A 24,511-nucleotide genomic window follows, 5' to 3' on the forward strand; every position below is an offset into this window, starting at 1 on the left:
TCTCATACCCAACTGGTTTAATAACCATAATAACCTTGTTCCACTAAGGTGCAGTAAAAATATATAAAAGCTGCAATTTCTCTGATTGCACACCCCTACTGTGAAAATAGCGAAAAGACCAAAGTCTTCTGTAGAAAAAGAAAAAAAAGAAAAGCAACTAAATTTTAAATTTTCTGTATTGCTGCTGCTCACTGAAATTTCCTTCTGACAGCAGTTCAATGGTAACAGAATTGAGCAATATGCTCCACAGGAAAAGATAACAAAGAATCGATGTCTAAACAATTTCAGGGTCATCTCTAAATTTGATGTCCAGCAGATTAGTTTATATCATAATGGTTCCTCGGTCCTATTTTAAGCATCTTAGAGAAGGACACTTTGTAACACAGTTAAAATGTGTTCCTTATCAACAGAAATCAATATCCAACAGGGCAGCAATCACCTTTCCCAAATTTTGTTAATGCTCACTATGGGAGCACTCAAAATGTTAATCCCAGGGAACCTACTGCAAAATTGAGCAAGTTTTAAATAATCCATCATGGTAACAATTCATTGAGAGAAAATAAGATTACCTCTTCCTGGGCAGAGTCTGGTTCTTCCTTCCTTCACACAGGCTAACTAGTTCTGGGTGGCTGTGCCTGTTTGACTTGGTCTTGGGACAAGGCAACTCTCAACACCTCTTGGAAATATAAGAGAATAGTTCATATATATCTCATACATATATGCACACATACACACATATTTATTTTTATATATATACATATGTCTATTCTTCACAGACATGTATAAGTATTCCTGTGTGTATCGGGTATCCTCACTTGTGTTTTTGGAGTAGGGCTCCTTGGACAGTGGTGTGCTTGATTCCACGCACGGCACATAAATCTTCATTGTAGTGGCTGGACATATTGACATATTAACAGTACAGCTACAGACACCTTAAATGATGGCCAGTACTGAGAAGCAGATACTGACAAGTTGAGTATTGCACACAGCTCTCTTGGACTGAATCATCTTTGACTTGATTTCATCCTTCATTATACTAATTCTTCTTAACATTTTGCTAAAGTCCACTTTTGCTTCCTTGTGCTTGAAACTTTCTGATCCTTACATTAGTGACCCTCATCAGCTGGTGGATTTTTTAATTGAGAGCAGCTCCAGCTACCTCTGTTATACTCTGCAAATCTAAATTCTAACTTACTCTATTCTCAGGTCCCTGGAGTTCATTCAGTGCACTCCTCTTGCCCAGATATCCTTAAGGGTAGCTGGACCTACAACACCTTAGTGCAGTTGTGTTCCTGCCTTCCAGGACCTTGAATCCCATACAGCAAAACACAATGTCTTTAGCTATTTGAGAAAACCCTTCCTCTCTCTTCCTAATGCACCTGAGTGGGGCACCAGCTGACTGTCAGACAGTTTCCCAGTCTCAGCAAAAGCTAATACAGGAGAGAAAAATGAAGTAAACTGGAAAAGAGGGATCTGGTCTGAGCCAAGCATAAAGAAGCTCACAACAGCTTGAAGAAGAATGGAAGAAATTATCTGCTTTGTTGATGTAACAGAGCAGACACTATTCATCTTGCATGGCCTTTGCACAGCAAACTGCTCACAAGGGGAATGCCTCTCATCCCTTTCCCTCTCTAAACTAGAATAGATGGGGCATTCTCCTGCAAACATTGCAGGAATAAAAATGGGATTCTCCTGTCCTGATCAGCCAAGTACATTTTTATCTGTGGTGGCAGAAAAAAATTAAGTGCTGGAAAAAGTATTGCACAAACTGCAACTTAGGGGGCTTCATAATCACTCTTGTTTATTGCAGATTGTTTTAAAGGATCCTGTGGATCACTGGAATCACTGATGGAATGGGGAATAAAAGGGATGATTGTATCATATGCTTGAGGGATAAAAGGTATATAGATTTAACTACTTGATGTTGCAGGACAGGCACTGAGAAATTTTGTACTGCCTAATTTAGAAACAGACAGACTCCAGTCTTTTTTCTCAGTTGTAAGCGTGATTAAATTCTGAGCTAATTAAACTGCATAGTAATTACCTTGCTTGTTTTAATGTGTCCTCTAAAAATGTACCATTGTATTTGTCATACTGGTGAGTGCTTCTAAAATGCTTCTCTTTTATTCTGCTGCTGCTCAGAGGGAATTCCTGGAGGTTCCAACACTTGCATCCTTTGCTGCTCAGACCCATTTCTGCTGGGAGCCACACGACCCTGGGCAGCAGAGAAGCTGCAAGTACCAGTCAGGAACAGAGAAACTCCCAGAAAACCTGAAGATAAGGAAGTTAGTGACTAAATAAAATTTTCCTGCTGAGTTGGTGAATCTGGAAACAGCAAGAGAAGAATATTGTGTCTGTGAGGAGACAGCTGTGCGTGTCCTGGTGGAAGGTCAGCTTGTGCCTTCGGCTGCCTGGCCCGTGCAGCTGCAGGGCTCATGTGAGGTGTTTGGATGGCTCCACTGGCTGTGCCTGGAGCAGGGTGTAGGAGCAAGAAGGACCATGGCTTGTCCCTGTCCTCCTCCTTGCCATCTTTGGCCCAGCTGATGACCACAGGGCTGGGAGGGCAGAGGGGAAGAATACCAGCCACTTCCAGTGGTCACCCCCTGTCTCCTCTCACAGGGAAGTGAGTAAGAGTGTTTTCACACTCTCCCCTGCTTATATCTTTGTTTGCATTTCCTTTGCGAGTCATCCCACACCAAACCAGCTCTTCCTCGGGCAACACCACCCTGCCTTCAGTGGGAGTTTGAGAGGAAATGGAGTAACAATCCACATTTGGGTTATAGTTGTGAGTAAACAGCTTCATCCTCACAAGAGTTTGGTTATAACCACATTTTCATATTGGCAAGCTATTTAAAGCATAAAAGAAAATGTCTCTCTTCTGCTCAGCTGTGGTATCTTAGGCTGTGTTCCAGCCAAGCAGTGCCTGATAAAAGACTCTGTATTTTTCCATTAATTAAGATGCTTTAATTAACTGGGACAGCTAATTCGAATTAGCTCTAGGAATAGGTATAGCCCTCAAGAGGGAAAAGAACAATGGCTGCAGTTAATTCAGAATAGATGAGGGAAAGCTCTGCTTTAGGAGAGGCATTCAACCCTATAGACCAAGGCATCACTGGATGCACAGCTGGTCATTTAAATACACCCAGCTGGTTGGTGAGGGGGGTTTTTTGGGTTTTGGTTTGTTTGTTTTTTGGGAGTTTTTTTGGTTGTTGTTTTGTTTGTTTATTTTGGTTTGTTTGTTTGTTTTTGCTATTTGCTTGGGGTTTTTGTTTGGGTTTTTGTTTGTTTTTTTTTTTGTTGTTGTGTTTTTGTTTTTTTTTTTGTTGGTTTGGTTTGGTTTGGTATGGTATGGTTTTTTTACAGGCAGTGCTTGTTTCTCCTTTCAGGAGTTACACTCACTGGACTTTTTTCCCCATGATTTGATCACAGCTAGGTTTTTGCGTGGACAAAAAAGATATTTTTGACAACCCTGTATTGCCTTCGTATGACACAAAAACTAGAAAGAGCACCTGGGCTGGCATACTGCATTTCCCCCAACCCTGAGGCATGAGCAGTTCTTTCCATTAATGCCTTTCTTTCACCACACTGAGGGACCTTGTGTGAAAAACCAACACCCTTTTGGTACATACTGGGCTTACCCAGCTTGTTAAAGCAGGGAGCAGGGGTGGAAGATGAGATCAGAAGCCTCTGATGGAGCAGGAGATCCAGGGTTAATTCCACAGATGATTCCTGATTCAGAATGGGCAAAGAGCCTTTCCAAAGAGGCAAGCTGGACTAGGCATGCAGAAAACAATCAGAGGTATTTGCTTTCTTGCTTGCACAAGCACACTTCTCTTGGGAACAGAGATGAGAGGGGAAAACAGTGCAAATTTTGATCAGCCATTGTGATTATTCGAGCAATAGCTTTGCATTTTAAACCCCCCAGCATGTTTATCATTGCAGGAAGAACTTGTTCTGCAGAACAGGTAGGTCTGTCTGCAGGTGCAGACAAATCTGTAGATGAGTGTTGTCTACAATAAAACATGCCACTAGGCTGGCCTGTAGAAGGATTTTGATGCTAGATACTAAAAAGAAAGTGTTCGCTCTAGAGTGAAATGTTCCAGCTAACCAAAAACTGCCACAGCCAGGACAGAGTCCTTATCAGTGGCACAGATGTGCAGATAACAGTGGCCTCCAAGCCCCATGGAAAAACACTATTTTAGAAATAGCAGCAACTTCTCCTCCTTGCACAAACAGCTGCAGTTGGACTTTGTTTTGAAAACAAAAGGCCGCAGCATACTTGCTTTTTCCCCACCCTGACATAAATCCTTCACATCAGATATGATGCAGGATCTCAAGCCAATGACTTGGATTTCTTGAGACTATGATTCTTTTTTTCCCTAGGAAATACCACTTTGAGCTCAACAAACCCATCACCCTGTCCTAACAGAAGCATAGGTTCTGCAGGACACGCGTGTAAAACATAAGACAGCAGATTAAAATATTTTTTTAGGCTTCTGCAGATCAGTTGATCCAGTTTTCTCCAGGGAGCACATCAGAACAAGAACATGAAAATATGTTTGCAAAAGTCTCCATGAGGATAACCACCCTAGATTCAAATTTTGCATTCCCCACTTTTCACCCTGTTCCTATTGACCCTAAATGAGGTACCTCACTCACTACCTGAAGGACCTTAAAGAGCTGGCCAGCACCAACATGAGACTGACAGTTTTCAACAGATTTTCCAGTTCATCATTTTCCCAGAAAACCTGGATTTGTTTGAATGTTTCTTTGCTGATGGGGGGTGGCATTTTTAGCTCCTTTGTTTAAAAATAGTAATCTATTTAAAAAACGTGATTGCTACTAAATACACCAGGAAGGCTCCTTCAAGTAAACAATTAAACAATTACAATGGAAGATATTAAAATAAGGTTTCTGTGATATGATGGGATTGATTTAAGAGGGTTACAGGAAGCTGGAGCCTGCTGTTCTGTGACAAATGATTTCCCTGAGAAAACTCAGTAAGGGAAACATAATCACATAATGGAATTGATCTTGAAATATCACTAGCTCCTGGGTTGGGAAATCAGCAGCCCCCAATGACCTTGTATTTAACATCTTTATTCATGAACTAGGAAGAGAAAAGGTAAACACATAAAGGATAAACCAGTAGACAAGAAGGGCAATGTCAGGCTTGTTTAGCCCATGGGGAACTCAAATGGAAAGAGATCTGATTAGGGAAGTGAATTGGGATGTTACAGGCTACCTCAGAAAACAAGTCTAATGAGTCATTTAAGGGCAGGACAGAATGGAGACCTACAGAAAGATAGAAGCAAGACAAGCAGAAGGCAAAACAGAACTTATTGAAATGAACTGGTGTTACATCAGAAGTACACTTGGCACCCATCTGACCCTAAGAGTTCTAGAAGCCCTTTGCTTCTCAAACACTGCGGCACTCAAACATCTGCCCTGATCACCAAAACAGAAAAATCAAGAGTGAAAGTGCAAACTGTGTTTCCCCACCCCTTCATCTTGAAAAATGTTGCTGCTTATGGCACACCATCACAGGCTGTCCCCTGAAGGCACTGGTAACACCAGTTAGCCTTTGGAACAACTTTCATGGTGACAAGCAAGTAGGAAAATTTACTTCTCTCCATGAAAACCAGTGTACTTAGGGCCCAAGAGACTGGCTGGGGCTCCAGGAGGGATAGATTTCATTCAGGAGTGAACATGAGGACCAGGAAATGCCAGGACCCTGTTCCCTAGGACACAGAAAATTGTGCCCACAAGATGAGCATAACCAGGAAGTCTACATGGTGGAAACCTCAGGCTTGAAATCCATGGCCAAAACTGAAGGGGCAGCTCTTGCACTTCAAGCAACTACAAAATCTTTTACTCAGTGCTAAATAACACCACAGGGTGTTCATCAGGGTGTGGTGTGGAGGAAGCAACACCTTCTCCCATGTAAGGCAAAATGAGGAGATGGTCAAAGAGGCTGCAGCTTTTCAGCTTTCCATCTACATCCCTGCCTCCCTGTGCAAAAGCGCTGCTGGCAAACAAATGTAGACCAGATATAGTGGTACTCACGGTTTTCCAACATCCTCCTTACTGGAGGATGGAGAGAAGCTGCTGTCCGAGCTACGTACAGCCGGTAGGAAAATCCAGAGGCGAACACAATGAGTGATGGCTGCCCGATTTGGCTTTTCCAGCCAACCGTGCCCAGCCTTACAGCCTCCTCATATTCCCCGTGGAGCGAGAGTGGCACCTGGTGGTCACATCGCCCTCGCACTAGCCAGGCGGATCTATTTTTTTTTTTTTTTTTTTTTTTTTTTGAATGCTTGGTAGAGTTAAAATGACAGAGGAGCACTTGGTATAAAGCAGTCGTGAGTAACTAGATCAGTGATAACCGCTGGCTGCAATTCTGCAATTAGTCCTGCAACTCATTATTTTCCAACACCCCTTGTCATTCAAATAGTGCCAATTCTCAACAGTTTTTGCAACACACCCACTGCACAAGCCTCCCTGCCCATTCATAATGCTCCTGTGAGTGGAAAGGAAGGAATGAGGACCTGTTCTAGCCTGCTGAAAACATGTTTTTCTCTTTTTTTTTCTGGTTAAAAAAATTAAAATCAGGGCTTTCTATGCAGGCAGAAATAAAATAAGTCTGTTTCCAATCAGCTACCAAATGCACATCCCTAGAGATGCTCAGGGCCACATGTGCCTTGGAAGAAAATATTGTTATTCTCCTTCTGTCTGTCATTGAGACATTCTGTGCCTCGGCAGGACATGACTTCTGTATATCCCTGCACTCTGCAAACCCTGTGAATAATAGATGTGCTCTGAGGCAGAACTTCTGCCAAGGCTGCTCCTGACATCGTTAACTTGTCTGGAAAGCGGAATTTTTGGTGCAGAAGAGCTCTTTCTGAGAGATGAACAGAAAAACAAGCCCATACAAAGCACTGAACCTAAGAAAACCGGTTTACATTGAATTCAGATCTTGTGGCTGAGTGATTTTTTTATGACTGAAGGGTGAGTGCTTCATTAGAAATCAGATTCAGATGGATTGTCTGTCTCTTTACTTCTGATAAACAAACTCCTGCTGGAAGTTTTTACGTAGCTGCTCCTCCCTCTCTCTCCTGGGCAGTATCTTTGCTAGGACAAAGTAACAGCAGCTTACTCAAACTGCTGCCTCTCCCTCCTTGAGACTTATTTTTCCCCCAGCTGCACCTTTCCTAGAATTCACAGGAACACATGGTACTGGTCTGCAGGCTTGGTAGGAGTTGCCCAATGTGTTCAGCAGTCACCAGGCTGAGCAGTGAAGGATGCACACACTGGTGAGGGCACACAGTGTGACAGCATGAGCTGCACTTCCTTAGGAAAACAGACTACAAGGCCTGGGACTGCATGAAACAAAATCCATCTCTCCATAGCTGTTGTTCTGCAAAGGAATTATAACAGCAAAGATGAGGCAATTATACAGCAAGTGCCACAGCACGGAAGCTGCCAAGACTGGCTTTCCTTTGTGCCAGGGTCACCTTCCCAAGCACCATAACTACACTCAGACAGGGATGTCCACCTGTCTGGCACTGCTCCAGCACAGGCAGCAACCAGAAAAAGGTGACTTTATGTCAACACTGCTATCCATTTTAATGAAAAGTGGGACCTGCAAGTACAGCCTGAGGATGGCTTTTTTAACATGAAAGACACTCAAGGTAAGAGAAATGGTACATGATATATCTTGGATGTATCCCAGAAGGTTCTTCTGGTGAAGAAAACAACAGAGTGCCAGCACCCTTCCCACCAGCAAGTTTTTTCTCCTATTCTGCTCCAGAGGTTGAATCCCTGATGCAAGGGCAGAGGTTGTGGAAGAAAGAGCAAAATTAGAGGAGAAAGGTGGTAGGCAAAGTGCTCCATCACTGGGAACAAGTGCTAAGAACACAGTCATTAAAAGGCAACAATGTAGAAGTGCAACATGAAAAGAGAAACAGCTTTGAGACATAAAGGATTTACTCTTTCTTGTTTCTCCTTGAGATGTGCCCTTAGATAGCAGAGGAGCATTGATCTTCTTGCCTCAATGTCTCCAGAGATACAGAGCTTGCTGCTCTCTTCCCCTCTTGGTTTTGCATTGTATCATCATCATCAAATCATAGAACGGTTTGGGTTGGACAAGACCTAAAATATCCTCTAGTTCCAATCCCCTGCCATGAGTAGGGACACCTTCCTCCACACCAGGTTGCTCCAAGCCCCATCCAACCTGGCATCGAACAATCCTAGGGATGGGGCATCTACAACTTCTCTAAGCAACCTGCTCCAGTGGCTCACCACCCTGGTGGTAAAAAATTTCTTATGAATTTCTAATCTAAACCTAACTCTAACCAAAATCCCCCTCAAAACTAATCTAAATCTAACTCTAACCAAATCTAATCTAAACCTAACTCTAACCAAAATCCCCCCTTACTACACGGCCTTGGTAAAAAGTTTCTCTCCATCTTTCTTGTCAACTCTCTTCAGGTACTGGCAGACCACAATAAGGTCACCCCAGACTGTTCTCATCTCCAGGCTGAACAATCCCAATTCTTTTAGCATTTTCTCATACAAGAGGTGCTCTGTTCCTCTAATCATTTTAGTGGTCCTTCTCTGGTCTTTATCCAACAAGTAAGGAAGGGAGGAAAATACAGCCAACTCCCTAACCCCAGTCAAGTTCTGTGCAACTGAGCTGGACCAGGTCTTGTCACAAAGATTCAAAGATCTGCTTACACAGAGGAGCAGAGCAATGGCAAGCCACAGCGTGAGCTCAAACTGCTGTTGTCCCACCAATGCAATGCTCAGGGTCAACCTCTTTTTCTGACACACAGGGATTTTTCTGGTTTAGCTCATGTCATGCTAAAATGAGTTCAAAACAAATGAAAAAACAGTGCTGCCTTTATTCCACAACAAAAGCATCCACACAGGCCACCAGCCCAGTGGAAGGACTGAATTGGATTTACCAGTAATTGTTACATTTCTGCCCAGAATCACTCAGTGGGGATCTGTACTGTGTTTTGTGAGGTCTGTGCAGAACTAGGAGGAACAGTACAACCAGGGCCTGTGTTGACATCCATGTCACATGCTCCTGCAACTGTTCTAGCACTGCTCTTACAATCAGGGAAATACTACTGCCTTTCTCCGTCCCAACACCTCATAGCTGCCCTCAGAGTTCAAGAATGTTGCTTCTGGGAAGGGATGCGGCTTCTGGGAAGGGATGTGGCTATGAGACACATTCCTGTGTTGTGTCTGGAGCCATGTGATGTCTTCTGCAGGCTGAAGGTTTGCAGCACAGAAATGGTTGCAGACATGGCAGTACAAAAGCAGAAGTATCAACTTTGTGTGAAATACACTTCAGGGTTCAACTGTAAAGCCATAGAGTTAATGCAGGACTGGAAAACACCATCTGGAACTGGCTTTATTTGATAATTTTTCTGTGTTGGAAGAGAATAAAAGGAGAAATAAACAAGAGTGCCCTCAATCTACAGAAGGTAAAAGGACGAGAATAAAGCAAATAAACATTAACCTATAAATAATACTAAGTATTAAAGATAATTTTAAAAAACCAAAACCAGAAGCACATTGTAAAAATAACACTAAATAGCAAAGCTGCCAAAAGACAGCAGGATACAGCCTTTTCATCTGCTGGTCTGCATTTGATAGTCATAACTTTCATGGGAAAAAAGGCTCAAGTACTTGACAGACTTCAGAGAAAACCTGTTTGATATTTGGTGAGAAACAAGTCCCTGCCAGAAGCAGATGGCAATGTGAACTGCTCCTCTGGAAGGAGCAATCACTTCTGTGGTGGGAGAAGATAATGCACCCTGAGACAACAGGACACAGAAACATCACACTGACAAATCCTCTTGACACAGCAAACTAAAAGATTTAATCATGAAGAGATTGAGAAAATCTCCTGTAACCATTTGTATTGTATCAGTAGAGAACTGCTACCATTCAGTAGAGCTTTACAATGAAGGAAGTTAAACACTAGGTCCTAGGGGAAAAAAGACAGATTTGGAATGTACATCCACAAAGGTGATCAGGGTCAACATCTTTTTCTGACACACAGGGATTTTTCTTTTTCCCACTTCTAAGTTGTTCCTACTGTACATTCATACACAAGATAAAAACACTGCATGCCACGTACGGTCTCTGCAACACAATGCAGCATTTTTCCTTTTGAAACCATGTATTTGGGAAGATTTATTAACCAGTTGCTGAAGTCACACATGCACCAGTTGCTACAGTCTACACCTGTAGACCTCAGATAGCACTGACCACACAGTGACATCTCAGAACCACACAGAGTGTGCAGCAGCCAGGGAGAGCTCAGGGCTGCCCCAGGATGGGCCCAGAACTCACACTGGCATTGGGCAGGCAGATACATGCACAGACTCGGCAATTTTAATGGTTCCTTTCCTAAATGTCTGCATTATTTGTGGAAACATGTGAGAACAGAATTGCAAAATGAATGATGCATATTCCTCCTGGTTGACAGTGGGGCCAAGCCACAAGTGCCTTGGGTTAGTGGCTATTTTGTCAAGCAGGGAAGGGAAAGAGGCTGAGTTTCTGCAGGACAGCACGGTCCCCATATTGTAGGGAAGGAACAAGCACAGCAACATCATGACACCTTGTAAAATCATTTGCATTCATTTGCATGAACATGAAATCTCTGTAGACCCCCAGACCTTGCACACTGTATTAAGAAGCTACCACCAGCTGTAACCATCTCGCAGCAAAAAGCTATCATTTCGATGAAATACTAATTGCAGAGCACATCCTACTAGGGCTCCTCAGAGAGGAGTGAAAAGCTGTGGGGAGGACTGCACACGCAGCTCATTTGCATCAGTTGTCCTTATTATTCCTCCAGGTTCTCTTTTCTTTCTTCAATATCAATTATAGCTCATGCTGTGACAACCATGGGGTGTAAAGGGAGTGATGGGGAGGCATGTTGAGTGACTGGCAGACATTTCAGGAGGTTTAACTTACCCTACTGCATCCCATTTTTTTCCCTAATTCCTTTTTTTTTATCTAATTTCCTTTTTCTCTCCCCTAAAACACAGGGCATGCTCAGGAATATATTGCATCTAGGCAAAAGACCTGATGGAAACAAATTCCTGCTTTCTTTGCATAAACAACCCTGTTGATCTCCTCCACAGACAATGCACAAATAGCTGTGGATATCCAGAGCTTTCGCCCATGTTTGGGAAGGTCCCGAACGGGAGGCGTACTCCTGACTGCTTACTCTGCGCGGGTTTTGTAGCAACATGCAAGGGGAAACAATGCTTCCAAATTGTTTGGGGCTTCAAACAGGTCAACACAGGTCTCACGTCAGCTGCTTAGAGATCACCTAGAACTGACTTAACTCAAAAAAAACCCAAAAAACCCCCAGGATTTCATCTAACACACTCCTCTCATGGAGAGTTAATTTTCACCTGAAAAGATCATGAAGCAGCAGAAGTGTGAAATCTGGTAATACCACCAAAGCCTGTCAGGTTTCTACTCAAATTCCTACAGAAAAGATCCTCCTCCCTGTTTTCTGGTTTCCAAGCAAGGTCTGCACATAGTGCCCAAGTATTTCCCTATGCACATACAGCCATTTGGTCATGATTTGGACATACATCAACAGAAAGACTTGCAAAGCCTTCACTCCAGAGCAAATTCACTTCCCTCCCATGCTGTCTTGCCATCAGACTGGCCAGATGGGAAGAAATGGATTTCAGAAGTGCAAATTGATTGAATCTGTTTCAGAAAAAAATAATCACCATAGATCTAAAGTTTACCTAGGTAGTTCAAATAGCACCTGAGTTAGTATCATGTTATGTCTAGACACCATGCATACCAAAACCACACTCCTGGAAATATTGGCTCATGTTTCTTGGTAAGAGAATAAGCTTGGTATTCAGTACAGACTGCAGAAAATGGAAACCTCAAAAGATTTTAATTTGAAAAGGCCTTTTTGAAGGATGGAATACTTGGAATTGCAAGTGGCAGTGTTTTACACTGATTATCTTTCCATAAATGTCAGGGTAATTTTTCTAGCTGCCTTTGCTAACAGAGGTTTTCCGGTGTACAAACCCAGCCATGAGATCAGGGACTCCATCTCATTTGTCAATCATCTGACTTAGCTCATAACATTGAAGTCTTGATTTGAACAGCATGGAAAAGAACAAAAGCACTAGGTGAAAAGCTTCACCCTGTTCAAAATCTACATGCTTTTTGAATGAAAAATCATCACAATTGTTGTTGAAACTCTGAGAGTTGATAAGAAGAATGGCTTTTTCTGAGCAGAATGTCAAAAGTTTCAGTAACTTTAAAAGAGTTACAAAAGGCTGGTTGGGATTTTTTTTAGAAAGTCATTTTGAGATTAAAGAGTAACAATTGTTACATGCTTCACTGCAACTCCTATGTAAGTTTTTTTCTGCTTAGAAAGAAATGTCCACCTCAGCTCACAAGGGACAGCTCATGTACAGCCCAAATGTGTAGTGCAGCAAGCACCCAGGCTGGAAAACCTGTTCACCAGCAGGCTTAGTCCCTTGGGATTTACAGGCTCCTCTGGAAGCTTCCCTTGTGGGATCCCTGCTGTCTCCCAGCCATCCTCTTGACTCTTTCCTTGAGATCAGCAGAAACTTAGATATCTTTGAAACCCCTTGCTTTCTGGTTGAAATTAGGCAACAGTCCAGAAGCTGATGGAAGATGAGAGAGAAACAATTCTCATGGAGTTTGCATGTCCTTAGGGAAAAGGGACTAAAAGCATATACCAGAAGCAGGTTTTCAAAAGACAGTCTTGGCTACTGGTTGTTGTAAGGAGTGAGAGTGAGGGAGTTTTGCTTTATATTCGTGTGACCTGTGTAATCCCTCTCACTTTACAATACTTGGTTCCTACACAAGAAAAATAATCCCTAAAAATAGAAAGGCGCTAGTCAGGAAGGATCAGAATCACTTTTATCACTTTATGTGCTTCGTGATGGATCTGTCTTTGCCAATGCCTGTGTTGGGAAAACTAAAACAGGGACTTGAATGGAGTACTGAACACATAATTGAAGGAAGGAGCTGCTTTCCTTCTACATTGCAGGATGGGGATGTTCCCAGAGAGGCCAGACACTGTGCTGCCAGGGATCCTGTGCTAAATCCTGCAGTAGCTGCCTCTGCTCAGGAAGCCAACTTGCTCTGAGGGCTACTTTACCTGCATTAATGAGTGGTATCTCACCATTAATGATTACACTATTGCTAATTACAGCTTTCCATGGCTGTGTTATACATATCTATATACTGCTTCAGCAGCCAGCAGAAAAGGGCTCCTCCTGTCCCATTCCAGCATTGCTTTTGTCAGGGAAGGAGAGGAGGTGCCTCCATGCATGGGTGTGCAGCTCTGCCTGCCCACACACCAGCATCTTCTCACCTTTTACCTTTGCACATTCCCATCTTACTCTGCTCTGAGCGCTCCCAGATGGGAAAGCTGCTCTACTTTGCTTCTCATGGAATGTATTCACAAATCGTCACTGTTTTTCTCAGAGGCGGCCAGGATGCTCTTTTCCCTTCCAGGGGCTGCAGGCCGTGCTCGCTGACAGCCCCACAGAGGACGCCCCTCAGGAGGCAGCTGAGATGCTGGAACAGGCAGGTTTTCCAGGCGTTAGTGCTGATCCGGCTTTCTCTGAGCTGCTCCTTGCGAGCTGAGGCGGACGTTTTCTTCTACACAGAAAAATCTTACGTAGGGATTATAATGAAGCACGTAGCGATTTAGTGATACTCTTTTGTATCACAATGACATTCTTCTAAAAGAGAGCCAACCGGCTTTCAATAACACTTCTTAAAAAAAGAGTTTTCTCCTAAAACATTGAGTTCTTTTCCCTGCTGTTCAAACCGAGACTTCCATGTTACGAGCTAAGCCAGACGAACGAGGAGACTGAACGCCCGACCTCACGGCTTGTGCCCCTCAGCCCGGCAGCCCTGAGAGCCGCGGGGGCTCCGGCCCAGCGCCGCTCCCGGCTGGATGGACGGACGGACGGACGGATGGATGCCTGGAGGGGCGGAGCGCTGCCCCCGCGTCACGGCCCCGCCGGGCGCCCGCCTGAGGCCTTGCCGGGCTCTGCCTCCGCCGCTCTGCGTCACGGCCCCGCTCCGCGCCGGCTCCCGGGCGGCGGCGGCGGAAGCAGCGGCGAAGGCGAGGCGGGAGGGCGGCGTTGAAGCGGGGCCGGGCCCTGCTGTGCCGTACCGGGCCGGTCTGATGGAGCCGGGCGGCGAGAGCGGCTGCTGGTTCCTGTACTTCGCGTACGGCAGCAACCTGCTGCGGCAGCGGCTGCTGCTGCGCAACCCCTCGGCCGCGCTCTGCGCCCTGGCGCGCCTGCAGGTGCGTGAGGGGGCGGCTGGCGGGGCCGCGGGGGGCTGAGGGAGCCCGACATTCCTGCAGGGAGCCCCAGCGTGCCCCAGGAACCCCGTGTGGCCGCGGCTGCTGCGGTGCGGTGCTGCAGCGCGTCCGTCCCTCCCACGGGGGCGGCCCCTGGCCGGATCAGGCGGGGGTCCTGATCGAGACAGTGGTGCCGGGCTCTGTACCGTGGTGCCCAGTGACAGAACAGGGAGCGATGGATGTAAACTAAAACAGAAGTTTCACCTCTGCATGAGGAGTAACTGCTTTGCGTTGAGGGAGGCAGAGCACTGAACAGGCTGCCCATGGAGCTTGTGGAGTTTCCCTCTCTGGAGACATTCCAAACCCTCCTGGGCGCGTTCCTGTGCCACCTGCTCCAGGTGACCCTGCCTTGGCAGGAGGGGTTGCACAGATGATCTCGGGAGGTCCCTTCCAACCCTGGCTATCCTTCTTGATCCAGGGCCTGCTGCTGGGGCTGCCCACAGCAGGAGGAATGTTTGTGGTAGTCCCACTGCTGCGGGGTTATCTGACAGGACTTAACCTTCCAGGCTGCCAGCCATGACCCATGGTCTGTGTGTAAAGCACTATGGACTTTGAAATGTAAAGCAGCAGGAAATATTCTTTACTGTGAGGGTGGTGAGGCATTGGATCAGGTGGAAGCCCCATCCCAGGTAATGTTCAAGACCAGGTTGGATGGGGCTTTGAGCAAACCAGTCTAGTGGGAGGTGTCCCTGGTACAGGGAGGAGCTCTGCCTGTGCTGTGTGATGGGCAGATGGGAGCTCTCACCCAGCTCTGCACACCTGCAGCTGACACCTTCAGGGCAGTTCTCTCCGTGTCTGGGTTATTAAATACCATTGTATCACCTTGGCTTTAGTGTAGGCTTGGAAACACAAGCCTGTGGTCATTAAAGCTGTTGATGTACAGATCTGTGCAACTGGAAGGATGCTTGGAGGAGCAGAGCATCAATTGACACCACTTAAATATGACTTGAAGGTTCTCTTGGGGTAACTGGCAGGAAATTATCTACGTTAGAGTGTATGAAGAAGTTCCAAAAACTTGCCATTAATAAACTCCCCATAATCAGATACTTGGTGTCTCTTGGGACTCTCAACCTGGCAGCTGAGGCCTGCTGCTCTAAAGCATGAAGAACTTACAGCTACCCCTCCACTGAACGTGCTGAGAGCCCAGTGCCTTGCAGGATCAGACCTTGAAGGCAAGGAGAAAGGCACTAGTAGTGTGTGCTTATCTTTGAATAAAAGCAAGCTTCTTGAGATCGATTTCCAGGTTAGGCAGTAATCTTGCCCCACTGCAGGTTGGCTGCCTTCTCTAGCTGGCCTTTGACCGATTGCTATGTTCCCTGCCGACACCGGGTGGCTTCACTCCCTTGCTTCCAGCTGGAAAATCACTGATGCGAGGAAGTGAGGGACTGCAGGAAGGTTGGAGCTGATTCCGGTTAATTGCTCTATGTTAGTTCCACTTGGGCTTAAAAAAAAGGAGAAACAGTCTGTAAACAGAGTGCTTGGGATCCTAAATGAAAGTAAAAACTTCAGTTTAACTTTAGCTAAACTTCCTTCTAATTTTAATTTTTAAAGCTTTGTTAATCTTCAGCCAAAAGCTATTAAGGAATGGGATGTGTAACAGAAAGGGTATTACACTGGTACTTAGAAGGACCAGAGACCAATTTCTTGACCCAAAAAAGTAGCTGCTGTGTTTTTTCCCATCTTCCCAGCAGTGCCTGATGCAGCTGGGTGTAACTTAGACGTGACTTACATGATGCACATGGTGTAACTTAGAGTTTCCTGCTCCCAGAACCAGAGCGAGCTGTGCTGTTTCTGTGTGATCTCTGTTACTGTTTTTGGGTGATGCCTGATGATTTTTTAAGCTCCTTGCAGTATCCAGTACAGGTCAGGTCCTGAAAGAAAATATAGCTGGAGGAATAAAGTAAAAATTGGTGCTGTTTTTTTCCCCTTCTCTCTCTTTTTTTTTTTTTTTTTTTTTCAAATGAAACTGCAGTGAGAGTAGTTGATTCTATCCAGGTATTTCCTTGGGGTTGCCCTACAAATACTTGTCCTCATCTGTAACTTCAGTCTGTGACTCGACTGGACTTTTGTGCAAACAACTTGGTGCATCTAAGTAAACCTTTTCTAGTGAAATTGGTTAAATAGGGGACATTTTTTGGGGCAGGAAGATGACTCTTTCTAGAGTAAACAGTGTGGCTTTGCCAGACTGCTGTCATTTATGCACACACACACAAACTGATAGGTGTTCTCTGTGTATGCCTCCAACTGCTTTATTTTTTTGCAACCTTTTTCCTGTATCTATCAGGACATATTACAAGAGAGTGATGTGACTCAGAGGGGATATTAATGTGTACATGTGTATGTTTCAAACCAATATCATAGGCTCAAGAGAGTGGTTGTAGGAAATATACAAAGCTGTGGGGCTGCATAGGTTTGAGTTCTATTTTTGTTGTTGTTAAGCAGATATTCTTCCTTAAAGCTTGGTTTGGACTGGGGTGTGATTCCCTTCTGTACTGCTAGGGAAGGATCCACAAATTGGTTAATAAGTAGGAGAGGATATTGAGTATATTGAGTCATGTGAGACATTACATTGATACCATCAATAACCCATTGTTCTCTTTTCCATATATACTGATATTGCTTGTAAGAAAAAGTGATACTTGTTTTCTAAAAGAATGTTTCTACTTGCAAAAACCTGAATAAGCGCACTGAAGGAGACGTATGCCTTGACTTAAAAATACCCAAGAATGTTCCAGGTGGCACAAAACATTGTAAAATGGTATTTTATAATTGGGTATTCTTACTAGTGCATGAGGACAGGACCCAAAGCTCACCATCTTGTAGACTTCCTTACCTTTACTATTTTCCTGGATCCTGCCATAGTAGCATTTAAGTCTTATCACAAAAACCTGCAAAGGATTTGGCACCAGGTAGGTGGCACCAGGTGGCACCTGTCTGTTCTTCCTTCTGTGTCTCCAACTGGCTACATGTACCACTATCCTTTGGCTGCTCCTTTCATGTCAAGAATAGCCAACGGCCCTAATTTCAAGTGGAAATTGATTCTCTGCATTGCTTTCATTTGCAGGATTTTAAGCTCGAGTTTGGCCATCATCAAGGCAGGACGAGTTCTGTCTGGCATGGAGGTACAGCTACCATTGCTCAGAGCCCTGGAGATGAAGTGTGGGGAATAGTGTGGAAAATGAACACTTGCAATCTAAGTTCGCTGGATAAGTAGGTGACTTCACTTTTGCTGTCTTCTACTACTTTCGAGAGCTACTGAAAATTGGCTAATTTTTGGTAAAGAGCTGTGTGGAAGCTATGGTGTTGGAATCAAGAAGATGCTTTTGATTTTAATGTGTGAATTCTATTTCACAGTATGTGTATTGACTTCTGACACTTCTGTGATTAAAACAGCTTTGTCTTCAAGCTAAAGCTACTTTTTCAGGGTATTTTAACAATCTGTGGACCTTGATTTGAAGTCAATAGGTCATGCTTCTTTTATTTTTTTTAACTCTTCTTCCCAATTTTCTGTCTCTCTTAAGATTCTAAAATCTGTATTTGTCCTGTGGTGTTTTTCCTGTTACCTTAGGGACAATTTCCTTTGAGACTGACATCAGTGTCTGTCTGTATACATCTGTAGACTCCAGCTGTAGCAGAAAAGGAAGGGATAAGGACAAGACAGCAGAAGAGAGATCTTTAATGCAGGCAAAGGGACCTTTTGAGGAAGTATTTGACATGTCTTCTCTTCTAAGGATGTACACTTTTGTGAGCTTGGGGAACACCCAAGCAGGGAGTTGGGGTTATAGTTTCCCCCTTTGATTGGGAGAGTCTGCCTGCACCTTTACAATGCATGGTGTAGAATGTTCTACCTGTGCCTGGTAATTAAGAGCCATTCAAGGAACCCTGAGCAAGCTGCTCCCAGGCTGAAGTCTAAAAGACCATCTGGTTAAACAAAGCAAGGAATAGCATGACTTCTTGCAGGGTCTAAGACAGGGCTTAGAATGGAATCCCCAAAACTTTGCCTGCTGCCACGTGCTTGTTGCAGCTTTTGAGATGTGCCTGCACAGCATGGTGCTTCTGGTGCACAAGGATTGTTTGTTCAGAGCAGTTCATCACTGACAATTTCAGTAGAAATCTGGGCTAGTGAAAACAAGGGAGCAGGGCATAATAAACCCAGTGAAAGCACTACTTCAGTACTGTTCTCTTGCCTCTGGTACTGCTGCAATTCCAGTGTGTAAACATATCCTTAAAATCCTGGCAGTGAAACTTGGTTCTAATGTGCTTTTTGGTGCCCGTGGAAGCTGAAATGCAACAAAGTGTTGCCCAAGTTCTGTTAGCACCTTATGGTAATGGCCACTCTTGAGCATTCCTGTCCTGGCTGGGAGTGAGGAGCAAGAGGGCATGGGCATCTACTTGGCATGCTTGTGCTTGGGGACTGCTTCACATGTCCCTGCTTTATTATCTCCTGACTTTACAGTAGCACTTAAACATCCTGCCCCCCTTCTGCTGACCTTTACTTAAAACTCCTGATTTGCCATGCTTTCCTGAAGCATAAACTTCCCAAGTATGATGATCCTGTCTGACAGCATCTGCTTTTGTGTTTCCCCTCCATGGGGACAGTATTTTGTACTTTGACTTTACACACTGTTTACAGTTGACATACTGTGGGATTCCAGATCCCTGGTATTTGTGTGGCAGGGGATAAATTTCAATGCTTGATAAGGTACTAGAGACTCAAGTGCTGTAACACCACCAAAATCTGCAGCATGGACACCAGATTACTTTTTCCCAGTTGCCTCATTGATGCCATGGAGGCAAACTGGAAATGGGATGTGTTCTTGGCTTTCATAGTCATAGTCAACAGCACTCTTCTAAGAATCATTCCTGACCCATTCAGATGAGCTTGCAGTTGCTCCTGCTGAAGGTCTTGGGATCCTTTGGCTGTGTGCAAGCTGATATATTTGTAGGCTCTCTGATATATTTGTAGGAGGGAATGTGTAATTGAGGCTGCATGTAATTAGTTGAAATACTAACAAAACAATGTAATATATAGGAAGCAAATATAGGAGGGGAACCTTTTACTTAGATAGCAGAACTCTTTGGCTTCAAATTCATGGGTTTTGCTGTCTCAGTCACTTTTTTGGGGACTTTTGTCCTCTGTACTTCACAAATCTGTAAATTACAAACTAAATCATGACTTTGCCTCATAGAGTCTAGCAATGGATGTTACTAAGCAGTTTTCTTGCTCTCACACAGCCACGTGACTTATTTTGTAGTCTGCTGGCCTTGTATCTGCAGTTAGCTTCCAGTCTGCACTTGCACTTAACCTAGTTACTTGCCTAGCATGGCCCGCATTCTGTACATTAAATAACTTGAAGTGGTAGCAAGTCTTTGAGAAAAAGATGAGTTGTCAAATTTATATTGGACAAGCAGTGTTAAAACCATGTTATGACTTGTAGCTAAAGTACATCCAAAGTTAATTGTGCTATACAGTCTCTTGTATTGCTTAAACTTTTCATTTACTTCTTACTGTTTCCTCAGATTTTTATTGGTGGCTAAATGCCAGTGGTTGAGGACAATAAGTAGTCTTGGTTTTGAGTCTTTGTTTTTTGAAGCATAGTTTTGCTAATACAAAAAAAAAAAACAAACAAACAAATCTTTTTTTTTGCCAACCTAGCTCATTACTGCTCTGTATATCTTGTGCAAGTTAAAAGGTGTCTTGGATTATTCATTGGAAAGTGCATTGCACAAGTTGTGCAGGTTTCCCCTTATTAAAATGTAACACAATGGACAAGATAAAACTTTGCAATTGCTTCTTTATCTGAGTGGCAGCTAAGGAACATGTGTCTGGCTCATTAATTCTGATAATCTTGCTTGTGTTTCTCTTTCAGACTACCTGTCTTCCACAATAATTAGTTTAGGAGTATTCTCTTTCTGACTTTGCAGGTTAATCACAAGTCATCATTTCTTACAGAGCTGAAATGATAAAAGTGGATGCTGCCTCTTCTCTAAAAACCTATTTTCTTATATGAAACAAGTTGGCACAAAAAGCACTGAAACATGTTTTGCTTCATTTGTTTTTCTTTTGAGTATATTAAAGCATAGACCAGTGGCCTGCTTTGAATTCTGTTATAATAAATCCATATGTTTAATTGCATGGTTGGTTTGAAAGATGGATTGGTTAATTGACATGAAAGGAATATATGTCTTTTACAGGCAAGAGGGAGTTGAGGATGGCATTTATGTGCCAATAGAAGTTAATGTCCACACACAAGCAGGAAAGGTACTGACCTGTCGAAGCTACCAGATGAAGGACTATGTCTCTGGTCCCCCTTCTCCACAGTATAAAAAGGTAGGTGTTGCAGCACTTTAATTTTGGAAGAGTGTACAGAAGTTTATAACGCAGTCCTTCTGTGCTATTTAATAAGTACTTTAATTACAGTGGATGGAAGGCATGACTACTGTAAAGGTATAACAGTCCTTGTGCAATGTACTGCTGTAATGGTGCTCACAGGAGATTGCTAGCTCTTACAGGCCTATTCAATCAGCTTGGGGTTTTTGGTGTAGTTATACCTTACAGGAAGCCCCTATTTAACTCGGGAATTAGCTGTGATTGGCACAAGGATTTCTGGAGGATGCTGTTCACATATATGTGGCAATTCTCTGTTTGAAAAATTAATGTACTCCACTGAAAGGACAGAGGGAAGCTTCTGCGGGGAAAATACAGCACCTGGCTTGTAGTTTCCAGGACGTGGATTTTCCTTACTGTCTCGGGAAGTACTTGCTATCAGGACAGGATGCAGCTGTTGCCTTTCACCAGGCACATCACCAGTACACCACAGGGTGCAGCAGCATTGCAGAGCACTGCAGGGTTCCCCCTTGATGGCTGGTGAGGCAGAAGTGTTTCAACACTCTTGTGCAACACTGACTCTGCAGAGACACATGATCCAGTCACACAGCAGGCCTGACCTGCTTAGCCTGTGAGATCTGGGCAGGCCCAGGCTGGGGTGGTGTGGCTGTGTCTGAGTGCTGCAGCTTCAGTGCTGCTACACAGACATCACTGCAGCTGGCTTCTCCTAGTGAAGTGCAGAAACCAGAGTGCGCTGTTACATCCCAAGTGTGCCACCTTCTCCAAACTGAGGAACTCACTCCTATGAGTTGACTTCCAGGAGCACAGCTAAGACCAACTCCTGTGGGACTGCTGAAGAGAGGGCTTGCTATGAAAGGCCCTTCTTTTCCACAAACCTCTTCCTTGCCAACTCACCTCGTGGCAAGGCAAATCTTCAGGGGTTTTCAGGGAATTAATACATAGTCTGCTGCTGTGTGTCAGCTCTCATTGGTATGCTGAAAGTGCAGACCTCCACTACTGGCAACTTTATCATTCCCTCCTGGTCCTGTCAGGAGCAGTTGTTAGTGCTGTTCTTCTCCTGTGCCCCCAGGTTTTTTTGGGTATTTTTTGTGGTTTTTTTTTTTTTTTGCTTTAAGTTAACCAGGCAGAAGAGCTAAAAAGTTAAAAGATGACTGCATTAGCACACAGTGATTGAACTACATCCATCTACTGTGATGTACTTTTTGTGGCAAAATTCATTCTCTCTAGACACCTCATCCTTGAAATGCATGCTGTTAAATGCATGAAAGCATATTTAGAATGTTCATTTCTATATGCAACCTTGCTGGTGTCTCCTTCAAGCTGTGTTCCTACAACTTCCCCTTCTCCTCTCACTGTCACATCTTTTCTTCTTTCAGTTTATTTTGTGTATGGAAGGAAAGCTGCAGTAACAAACTAAGGAATCTATGCTTTTTCACCGAGTTGTCTGTTTCTGTTATTCCTGTACCCTGTCTAGGTGCTTGTTGTTGTCCTTTGGACAGCTTAGTTTTAAAAACAACTACTTTTAAAATTTTTAGCCAACTTTAGTGTCACACCTGAGTGAGAAGCACCATATATTACTGATCCTGTTTGAAAGAAAGAACGGAATAACTGAATAACAGCTTAATTGGAGAGTCTTGTGTACTTCAGTACCACATCAGAATCTCAGGGGTAGTTAAAAGCCTTTTCAGAGTAATTTTGTTCATGCTGTTCTGGTCTCCCAGAAGCCTTTGGCTAACCTTAGGTGCAAATAGCACTATTTGAAATAAATTCTCTGGGTAACTTAAATGGTTCTTCCTACTCGAGTGATTGTTTGGAGGAGTCTGTCCTTTCTATTACTGAAGGCTTTTTTTTTCCCGTTTTAATTATAGGTTATCTGCATGGGTGCAAAACAGAATGGCTTGCCAGCTGATTATCAGGAGAAATTAGAAGCTATTGAAACTAATAACTATGCAGGACCGGTGCCAATCATGGAAGAGATTGAAGCTGCTATTAAAGCAGAGAAAATAAATTCTGCATAGAATGCCTCTGCATTTGCTTGGCCATTCACCTTGATTTAGATACCTCTCCTCACTGTGCTGATCAGCAGTTGCTTTATTTATCAAGAAAAGATGAGTTTGCTGTGCATCTACAGTAAACCATTAGACATAACTTGCAGTCTGAAGACACATTGACATTGGTAACTTCCTTTTGTATGTATGTCTTGACTACATGCTGTAGTACATGCTGTAAGTACATTGCAGATTTAGAAATTATCTTTCTGTAACTGTCATGCAGTGCTGCATGTAAATTTGTGCTTCATGTCCAGTTTACTCACCTTTTAAAAAGAAAAGGCCATCTTCATGAGTTTTGGCACCTGTTGCCTTCTGAGGAAAAAGGGCTGCAGGATAAGGTCATGTGTTTATTAAAGTTTTATGTATACATAACTACTTTTGTTAGATGCAAAGTAAACTCAAACCTCTAAGTCTAAACATTTTTCTCTGCTACTTCTCTTAGTGGTTTAAAGCCCAACCTATCTGATGCTGTGGAGTTCCTGTTCCTGTTTTATAGTTAACAAAAAAGTAGCATTTTTTAAACTCCTTCCATGTTTTAAAGCTAAGTCCAAAAGGCAGCCTGAGCCTGAAGACAATATTCAGCAAAGCATCTCATTCAAACTATCATAGCTTCCTTCCTTTCCATGTCTTGTGAAAGTCATAGGTAAACTGGTTAGCTATAACCAAGGCATTTTTAAAGAATTCATTTTAGTTTGATATTTCCAAGGGGTTTTTTTAATTACCTTTTTGACTGGCTTGTTTGCCTATCTACGCCTTGGTCCAGTGAAATCAGAGTCTCCTTTGAACCCTAGAATATTTATTCTGTGGGGGTTTTTTTGTCTCTTAAACCCTAAATGAACAGACTTGGCCTCTTGGGGGTTTTTTGTTTGTTTGTTTGTTTTGGTTTTTTTCCTCCCCACAGTTTGACAATCCAATGCAAAACTGGAAGCTTTTGTAACATATGGAGTATTTATTTTCATGGTACTTTGCAACCCCTGCAGTTCATCTGTGGGGGATGAGAAAAAATTGACAACCTGGAAGATGTCAAATCACTGAGATTTGGCTTATCTTCTCTACAGTGTATTTTTTTCTCTTGATGTACAGAGAAGTGTAAGATATAACTGATGTCACTGTGTGACTGCTTAGATAAATTATAAAATAACAGACTGACCATGTCTTCTCTGTATAAAATGTTTTCTATAAACTTCTGCCAGGTATGTGTAGCTGCTGTCCTGATGTAACATGCTTGTTTCCAGAGTTGGGCACGGTGACTGCTGTAAAACATGGTACTTTCCATATTAGCACTGTCTAGTTTGAGTAAATAAAATTGTGATTACCAAACCTCTGCCATGCCTGTTCAGTGAGCACCCCTCAAGAATATCACAGAACCACAGACTGTTAATGTTGGAAGGGACCTCTGGAGCTCATCCAGTCCAACACCCTGTCAAGGCAGGGTCACTTCAAACAGATGACACAGGAACATGTCCGGGTGGGTTTGGAATGTCTCTGGAGGGGAAGACTCCACAACCTCCCTGTGCAGAATGTGTTGCTGATGTAAATAAAAACTGGTGATGTGGGAATGCAGCTGAAGGCTCCATTGACTGTTTGTGTTTTTTATGGATGTAAAGTCAGTAGGGAATACAAAACTATGCATGAAGCACTCCTCTGCATCAGCACCACTTCTTTTGCCTTACCCTTAACTTGCACCTTGGGCTTTTC

At 43.5% G+C, this 24,511-nt stretch overlaps 2 protein-coding genes across 3 annotated transcripts in view; one reads left to right on the top strand and one right to left on the bottom strand.

Moving 5' to 3' along the window:
- ENTPD3 (ectonucleoside triphosphate diphosphohydrolase 3) overlaps positions 1-6,181 on the bottom strand; it is a 38,549-nt gene extending 32,368 nt beyond the window's left edge. Inside the window, exon 1 of one of the 2 annotated variants that reach the window (XM_064415834.1) lies at positions 6,067-6,181. The gene's annotated coding sequence lies outside the window, so the exon portion shown is untranslated. Of the gene's footprint in view, positions 1-569; positions 666-6,066 lie in introns of those variants that run through there. The other variant, XM_064415835.1, reaches the window with a different exon arrangement.
- Positions 6,182-13,984: 7,803 nt separating this feature from the next.
- Positions 13,985-24,133, top strand: GGCT (gamma-glutamylcyclotransferase). The gene is made up of 4 exons (XM_064415841.1): positions 13,985-14,356; positions 17,478-17,623; positions 20,609-20,744; positions 22,631-24,133. The coding sequence occupies exons 1-4, from the start codon at positions 14,000-14,002 to the stop codon at positions 22,778-22,780; spliced, it is 789 nt and encodes a 262-aa protein (XP_064271911.1). The 5' UTR covers positions 13,985-13,999; the 3' UTR covers positions 22,781-24,133.
- Positions 24,134-24,511: the final 378 nt, after the last annotated feature.

The sequence above is a fragment of the Passer domesticus genome, chromosome 1, assembly GCF_036417665.1.
Source record: "Passer domesticus isolate bPasDom1 chromosome 1, bPasDom1.hap1, whole genome shotgun sequence".
Classification (NCBI taxonomy): Eukaryota; Metazoa; Chordata; class Aves; order Passeriformes; family Passeridae; genus Passer; species Passer domesticus.

Coding starts and splice junctions, on each gene's coding strand:
- GGCT (XM_064415841.1), top strand. CDS start 14,000: ATGGACGGACGGACGGACGGATGGATGCCTGGAGGGGCGGAGCGCTGC. Junction 14,357..17,477: donor GCGCCCTGGCGCGCCTGCAG/GTGCGTGAGGGG, acceptor TTTCATTTGCAG/GATTTTAAGCTCGAGTTTGG. Junction 17,624..20,608: donor AATCTAAGTTCGCTGGATAA/GTAGGTGACTTC, acceptor TGTCTTTTACAG/GCAAGAGGGAGTTGAGGATG.